This window comes from Ictidomys tridecemlineatus, chromosome 5, assembly GCF_052094955.1.
Source record: "Ictidomys tridecemlineatus isolate mIctTri1 chromosome 5, mIctTri1.hap1, whole genome shotgun sequence".
Lineage (NCBI taxonomy): Eukaryota > Metazoa > Chordata > Mammalia > Rodentia > Sciuridae > Ictidomys > Ictidomys tridecemlineatus.
Window position 1 is genome coordinate 174,187,565 of NC_135481.1, and position 8,560 is coordinate 174,196,124.

General features: G+C 52.5%; 1 protein-coding gene across 1 annotated transcript; it reads left to right on the forward strand.

The window, feature by feature from the left end:
- Positions 1–487: 487 nt before the first annotated feature.
- On the forward strand, positions 488–8,560 carry Sirpb2 (signal regulatory protein beta 2). Its single transcript, XM_040275882.2, has 5 exons — positions 488–694; positions 4,021–4,386; positions 5,595–5,936; positions 6,560–6,616; positions 7,934–8,560. Exons 1-5 carry the CDS (start codon positions 574–576, stop codon positions 8,032–8,034), a joined length of 987 nt encoding a protein of 328 aa, XP_040131816.1. The 5' UTR covers positions 488–573; the 3' UTR covers positions 8,035–8,560.

Genomic DNA, 8,560 nt, shown 5'->3' on the forward strand with positions numbered 1-8,560 from the left:
TTTTGTCTTGGGGGTGCATGCGCACATAGTTATTAAGTGCTTTCCGCCACTTTTCGCTCAGTCCTGGGAGAGCCCTAACCACGCCACACATCGTGGACAACAATGGCTAACAATAGCGTTCACATCGTCCTGAGCCCTCCTACGTGCCTTACGCATGTGATCCTCTCAAGGACTCTCGAGGAGGGGATTGCTGCTGACCTCTTTTTTGTGGAGGGGACAGAGGCTCAGAGAGGGCAAGTGACTTTGAAAGCTCACATGGCCAGATGAAGGCACATCCCATGGTTTATTCAAAGTCCAGCTGACACCAGATACACCCTGTGACAGGGGTGCTCATCACCCTCCAAGTTGCCTACACAGGGCCAGTGGCATGGACGCATTAAGGTTTTGACACAGTCTTTACAGGAACCATAACCCCAACGTGAAAGCCGGAAGCCCTGGGACCCAGCTCCTTCCTCTTGCATCACAAGCCTTGACTTGTAGTGAAAGCTTCCCCCAAGTAGCCGGGACAGAAGGAAACAGAAACAGGCTCACATATGGGCCCAGCTCAGACTCCAACACTCACCAGAGAGCAGAATGCCAGCCAGTCTTGGGGACCACAGGACACGCCGGGCACCCTTCACAACAACCACCCCCACCCTTGTGGCTCACTCACCTGTCTGTGTCCTGCAAGTGGCACTATTCCTTGTCCTTTCAGGTGAGTGGGATCTGGAGCTGAATGGGGTCCACCCCTGGTTGGTCCCAGAGAAAGGCACCAAGTGCTTTGGCATGCCAGGAGGTGTCTGACCCCAAGAGTGCGGGTTGGGCTTGGAGGGGGACATCGAGAACTCTCCTGGCCCCAGCAGAAAGCTGATCCAGGGTCTCAAGAGACATGGGGAAGTGACTAAGTCCCCAGGCTCTGGGCTTGAGCCACTGGGTTCTGGCTGGAACTTGGGTGCCCACGTCTGATGCTGAGGCTCTGTGGGCCTCTGTTTCCCCAGGGATCCTGTGGTGAAGCTCAGACCTGCACCTGGCACATGATTTGTGGGGGCCAATGCAAAGTGGAAATGCAGGTCTCTTGTTGAAAAAATATTAAGAATTTTGAGACAATAAGAGTCAGGCACTGTGGTGCCTGCCAAACCCAAGATACTCTGGAGGCTGAGGCAGGAGGATGGCAAGTTCGAGGCCAGCCTGGGCATTTTAGAGAGACTTTGTCTCGAAATAAAATAAAAAGGGCTAAGGGTAGCTCAGTTGGCAGAGCATTTGCCTAGTATGTGAGAGGCCCTGGGTTTAATCCCCAGTACTGCAAAGAGAAAACAAAAGGAATTTTAAAACAACAGCAGGGCATTAAACCGAGCTGTCTACACGAATAAGAATGGAAGGGGAATTACAAGAAAGGTCAAACTCAGGGCTTCAAGGACACAGCCTATTGGAGGACTATGAACCAAGCCGATAGCCTCCAATACTTGGTTAGCGTGGATTTTGATCAGTGCCCCTACCTAGAAGCTATGTAGGCCCCTAGACTAGTACATTTAAGTGGAAAAACTTGCTATCAGCTCCCCTCTGGCCTTAAGGGAGTTCTCTCTTTTTTCTTCTTACTTAATTAAGTCCTATTCGGTTCACTCTTGCCTTCCCTTACTGTCTGTGGAATTTATTCTTCAAATTTGTGAGAGAGTAACCATAAAGAAATTGGTGAAGCAGAGAATCTAATTTCATCTCAAACTCGGGTTTCATAAGCCGGGGAGCCCGTGTGATAACACACATCACACTCCCATGAGCCAGCCTTGGCGTGTTTGAGACACAGACACAAGCCCCACCACTGATCACTTTAAGTGACTTCTCTCGGAGCCTCGCTTTTTCCCATCGGTAAAATGGGGCCAATGGTAAAAGCCCTTCACGACTTTCCTAGGACGACTCGACAAGCTGACACCTGGCAGAGCATAAGGATTTAATAACAGTGGCTAGAATTATCACTACACCTACACAGCTCCCCTGTTTCAGGGGCAGGCCTGTTTAGCTCCTGAGCCCTGGGGATCCTGGGACCAGCTCAGTCTCTGAGTTCATTGCCTTCCTTTCCAGCAGGCAGCCTCCCTCCTTCTCCTGTCCATCTGGGCCCTGGCCCCAGGTCCTACTGGTTAACCCCAGGAGAGGTCCCAGTGGGATGTACATGTGGGGCCAGATCCTCCCTGGTTCAAGAGTCATGTGACTTGCTGCACCATATCACTTACCCAAGTAAGCTTCTTTCATTGTAAAACAGGAATCATAATTCCTGGTCACTCATTCCACAAATACTATTTATTTATTTATTTATTTATTTATTTATTTATTTATTTATTTTGGTACCAGGGATTGAACTCAGGAGGGCTTAAGCATTGAACCACATCCCCAGCCCTTTTTTTATATGTATATTTTTAGACAGAGTCTCACTAAGTTGCTTAGGGCTTCACTAAGTTGCTGATGCTGGCTTTGAACTTACGATCCTCCTGCCTCAGCCTCCCGAGCTGCTGAGAGTACAGGCGTGCACCACCGTGCCTGGACACAAATACTTTTGACTATTACGATTTAGGCTCTAGACAAGGAAGTCATAAATCTAAACTACCCAGAGTCAGAAATACCTCAAATATTTGTTTGCAAATATTGATTTTCTTCCAGGCTTTCAAAGGTTACCCTAAACAGGGAACACAAAAGGAATAAGATACACCACGTTATACCACAAATTACGTCCTATGTGGGACCAAGTTATTCCCAAGGCCTGATGAGAATACAGATGAATGGGGAACTCAGGGCACAGAGTTAGTGACCTTGTGGTGTAGAACCTTAAAGTCATCTGATCTGAGTTCAAATCCTGCCATGGCACCTGCTGAATGCAAGTTTCACCTCATGTTTCTTCACCTCTCCGAGCATCTTAAAAAAGTGGACAGAATAGCCAGGTGTGGTGGTGCACACCTATAATTCCCACTACCTGGGAGGCTGAGGCAGGTAAAGCCAGCCTGGGTAATTTAGGAAGAATTGTCTCAATGTAAAATAAAATAAAAAGGAGTTATAGTTCAGTGGTAAAGCAACCTGGGTTCGGTCTCCAGTACCATAAAAATGGAGATGACAATAGCTTCTACATCAGAGCCCCTGAGAGGAGCGGGCGTGATAACCCAGGTGTAGAAGAACTTCATGGAGGCTCCCGCCCCCCTCTCTTGGTACCCGCTCTGGGGCCAAGTGGACCCACCGCACAACACACGAATAGCAACTGCAGTTAGTGGAACTCACGGGAGGCCGGAGGAGCTTTACAATGAAGGGAACACCGCACCAGCCTGCATCCCTGAGCGGTGACATTTGAGGGTGACGGTCCAGGGCCCTAGGAAACACATCCTTATTGGGTGATGTGTTCGTCTGCCGTCACAAAGTATCACAAAATTAAAATGTATTTTCTCACCACTCTCAAGTCGAGAAATCCAAGACCCAGGGGTTGGCAGGGTGGGCACCTTCACCATCTCCCTCCTTGGCATGTAGACGGCCACCTTCTCCTTTGTCTTCACATGATCGTCCCTCTGTGCAGATCTGTCCAGATTTCCTCTTTTTTCAAAGGACACCAGTTAGATTGAATTAGAGACCCCCCGACGACTTAACTTGATCCCCTCTCTCAGCACCCTAAGTACAGTCACATTCTGAGGTGCCCGAGGTCAGGACTTCAACATGTGCATTTGGGGAGGACACGATTCAACTTCTAGCAGAGGATCCTGGGCAAGCTACCCACCCTTCAGGGCCCCTCCATCTCTGCTATCAAATGGGGATGACACTTCCTCTGGCAGAAGAGCACTGTGAGGAACAAGTGAGACGATCATGCAGCGCCCAGCAGGTGGTGGCACCTAAGTTCCCTATTCCTGGCAGAGCTTCCTAGGGATCAGCCTTCCCTGCCTGCAGCCAGCTGTTACGCCCCTGACTCCCCTCTGTCTCCTGTCCTAGCTAGATCAGGACTGGATCCATTTGAACTTGACATGCAGGGCTCCAAGGCCTTCTGACCCCGTGACAGGCCTTTTCCCCTCTGTCCAGGGACCTCTGAGCAGAGCAGCTGGAGTGAGTGGCAGGTGCTGCAGCCCGAGGGCCCCATACTGGTGGCTGAAGGTGACACCCTCCTGCTGAGGTGTACAGCGGTCGGCTCCTGCGCTGATGATATGATCAAATGGGTCAAAGAGAGCTCTCAGGACCTGCAGGAAATTTATAACTTCCAGCGTGGCTTCTTCCCTGGAGTGACGTCCGCGGTGCAGCGGACACGGGAGCGCCTCGACTGCGATTATTCCATCTACATCCACCGTGTCACCAAGGAGCATTCTGGAACCTACCACTGTGTGAGGTTTGCAGTGTCCAGTGAGGACCTAGACATGAAGCTGGGCGAGGGCACCGCTGTGACCGTGCAGGGTGAGTGGCAGGCCCAGCTGATCCCGCACTCTCCCTCCCTGCACCCCCTGCGCCCTCCCGCTCTCCCCAGTCTCAGTGGCACGCGGTGGAGGTATTCCTGCCTCCCCCACACCCTTGCTTTGCAGCTGGGACAGTTCTGCCTCACATCCCCTGCCAGGACCCAAGCTAGAGAGCTAGTAACTTGGGAGGGGGGGGGTCAGAAATCCAAGTGGCCCAGAGGCAACTTCCCCCAAGAGCCTCTGTGACATTATGTCTGCTGACAGCCCATTGGCTAATCAAGTCACCTGGCTCACCTCCAAGTCAAGGGACAAGGAAGTGTGCTCTTCCACCCAAGTCCAGGGCAAGAGTGGATCTGCCAGGCTACCAGCCGGGAGTCAAGACCTGGGGCTGGCTGCCAATGTCATTTGCCCTGACCCCCAGGCATCAGTCCTGGTGTCTGGAATTCCTGCCATGATGGCCTGGACACCCAAATCCTGCATCTGTTGTTCAATAGCTGTGAGGGTTTTTTGTTTTGTTTTGTTTTGTTTTTTTTGGGGGGATGCTTCTTTGGGGTTTGTTTTTTTGTTGTTTGTTTGGGTTTGTTTGTTATTGACTGGCACTGGGGATTGACCCTAAAGCTCTAAACAGAGCCACCTCCCCAGCCCTTTTTTTTTTGAGACGGGGTCTCACTAAGTTGCTGAGGCTGGCCTTGAACTTGCAGCCTCCTGCCTCAGCCTCCCAAATGCTGGAATGCCGGGCTTGTGCCACTGCACCTGGCAGCAGTGTGTTCTTAAATGAGCCTCTTCAGCTGTACATATTTCAAGTGCTTACCTTGTAAAATGGGCAACAAAATTTCTACTTCACGGCGCCTTCTGGTGTTGAAACAGAAGAAAGCCCGCTTGTGAAACCAGCCCTGTTTCCCTGGCTCCTTCCAAGCTGCAGTGGTACCTTCCTTGGGGTTGTGGAGCCTCGGGGGACTTTGCTTAAACATCTGCACCACCACAGGACTTCAGGAAGGGCAGTCAGCCTGCAGGGCTCTGTCTTCCCGACATCAGTCCCGGGGAGACAATTAGGATCTCCTTACGGAATGAATCAACTCGTGATGAAGGAAGGGAGGGAAGGCTGAGGACAGAAGTCCTGGGAGGGGGAAGGGAGGAGAGCTTTGAGGAGGAAATGAGTGGGCCACGAAAGGAGAGAGGAAATCCAACAAAGACCCTCTCTGACTTCAGGCGCCGGGGACCCCAAGCCAGACCTGTGGATCATCCAGCCCCAGGACTTGGTGGAGGTGACCACCGGAGACACTGCCCTCCTGAACTGCACGGTGCTGGGGGACGGTCCCCCAGGTCCCATCAGGTGGTTCCGGGGGACTGGTCTGAGCCGAGAGGCCATTTACAACTTTGCAGGCCTCTCCCACCCCAATGTGACAGCAGTACGGGCCTCTGACAGCGACTTCAGCATTCTCCTGCCAGACGTCTCGACCAAGGATGCAGGCACCTACTACTGTGTGAAGTTTCAGAGGAAATCCAACAGACAGTACCTGTCCGGACAGGGCAGCAAGCTGAGAGTGAAAGGTGAGGCAGCCTGCCTGGGACAGGTGGTCCAAAAGGAACTCTTCAGCACACCCCACACACGCCAGCTCCTATCCAGCCTCCCTATCATTGTGAAAGTTGTTCCCTCTCTCTGGAACACTTTCTCCTTCTCTCTAGAAAACTCCTATTCATCCTTCAAAGCCCAGTATAAACAGCCCCTCCTCTGTGGAACCTTTTTTTGTGTGTGGTGCTGGGGATTGAACCCAGGGCTTTGTGCATACCGGGCAAGCTCTCTACTACTGAGCTATATCCCCAGCCCCTCTGTGAAACTTTTTCACCCTTCTCTCAGAGAAAGTTAACTTCTCATGCTTCTGGGCTCCATCAAACTTTGCCTAGACCATTAAGAATTTTAAAAGTGTCTGTAACCTGCCTATGGAGAGCTCTGCACTGTACTTGGTGCTGGAGATGCCGCAATGAATCAGACATTGGCTGCAAACCAAAGATGCTCAGGCAAAGGTCTGACTAGTCCTTTGTAGTCGCAGGGTTTGACTCTGTAGCCCCAACCCAGGTATTGGCAGATTTATGTTGGTGACCTCAGCTCTTAGCACAGGGGCTCAGGAAGTAGAAAAAGGTTAAGAGAAGGGCTCTGCCTCTCTCCCTTACAGCAAAATCCACGTCGCCCACAGAGATCAATGAACCTGCAGTTCAGGCATCTCCAGCAGGTGAGTAGACCTCCCTCCAGTGGAATTAATGAGCCCCCCATAGGCAGCGGGGACCACAGATGGCTTAGCCACCGCAAGGGAACAGTCCCAGGGTTCCAAGAAAACCCCTGGGGTTCATCTCAGCTGCAGAGTAGGGTACCCAGAGAGCCACGTCACAGCAGCTCCACCAAAGACGGGGCTTTCCAGTAGCCAGGACTGAGTGTCGGCGGGCAGTCTTGCTGGAGAGGCAGTGAGTCCCCCTTGACTCAGAGGGCGAGGCTGCACTGTGAGGCCACATACAACAGCGCTGCAGGACATGGCTTTGTGGCCAGGCCTCTTGGGTGGAGCCCCTTTCCGGCTGTGTGAGCACTGGGGGGGTGGAGGGGGGATTGCCTTGCTCTATGAATCTCTGCTGATTTCACGAACAAAAGCAGGAAGAGGAATAAGAATCAGAGAGGCTGTGGGGCATGGTCGTGCCCGCTTGTGATCCCAGCCACTTGGGAGGCTAAGGCAGGAGGATCACAAGTTTGAGGCCAGACTCAGCAACCTAGCAAGACCCTGTCTTAAAAATAAAATTTAAAAGGAGCTGGGGCTAGAGCTCAGTGGTAGAGCATCCCTGGGTTCAATCCATAGAACCATGGGGGAAAAAGAAAAAGAGAAGGAAGAAAAGAAAGAAAAGAAAGAGGAAGGAAGGGAAAAAAATGAATCAGCCCGCCTCCTGGGGTTGTGTGTGGACCCAGGGAGATCACAGGTGTCAAACGCCCAGAAGTGTCAGGTATATCACCTGGTAACTCAGAGGCACTCAAAGACCAAAGGCAGCTTGGGGCAGAGGTGACCAGATTGCCTCCCTGGCTCTTGGCCCTGTTCCTGCCATCCCTGGGAGCCAGACCACCTGGGTCTGGTCACTTCCTTTTCTTTTTGCACGCGTTTCTTGGGGGACCGTGTAATAACTCGGTCCCTGAATACAGTGGGCACACACAGCCCTGAGCAAATCAGTTCCCACTCTGGGTCTGTCCCCTCATCTGTAGAACTTGGACCCTCACCCTGCATGGTGGGAATCGTTTCAGGGTGAGATTAGGCTGGGGGCTGCAGCAGAGGGACTGAGTGGCCATCAATGAGGGCAGTTCGCTCTGATTTGAGGTTAGGGATGCCGCTGAAATGATATGGCAGGGGCAGGGTACCAGGCTTCTCTGGGCCTAGGACAAAAGGAAGAATGGTCTTTGATGTCCTCTCCCAGTGTAGAAAGGACCTGTCCGGGGGGTTCAACAGCCGCAGGGCAGGGACAGCATTGGGGTGCAGGTGCTGGGATCCTGCCTGAGCTCTGCCCTCTGTCCCCAGGCCTCCTGTCTGTGCTCACTCCTGTGGTCCTGGGACTGAAGGCAGTGACCTTGGCTGCACTCCTACTGGCCCTGGCTGCCTGCCGGCCAAGAAGATTTTAAGACCCTGGGCCTTGCAGAGCTGGACACAGCTTAGCGTGGGGAAAGCTCATGAGTGACAGGTCAGCCCAAGAGTAGATGTTCTGAGTTGGAGACAAGCCAGACTCTTCAAACACTCCTCAGCCTCCCACCCCAGCCTCCACCAACCCCCAGGCCTCATGACAAACTCTATCCCATCACCTGGTTGCGGTCACCTGGTGGAATTCTCCCCTTGGTGCTGGGCTCCCGTTGGAGATGCGCATCTCTCTCTTCTCAGCCTGCAAGACCTCAGCCCTGCTGCAGCCCGTTCTGGGGAGTCCCCTCCTTCGGTGCCCTCCCATATCTTTCTTGTCCTTCAAGACACAATTGAGAATCTTCTTCCCAGGTTCCCTGGGCATCTGAGCTCACCCAGCCAGACAGATGGTGCCTCTCTGTTCACCTCCCCCTCTCCCGGCTTCCTCCTCCCTCCTTTCCCAGTGTGGCTGGCTTGGATGGGTGTGATATGACAGTGCAGGTTTGGCAAAATAAATAAATACAAGCTCTCAAATAA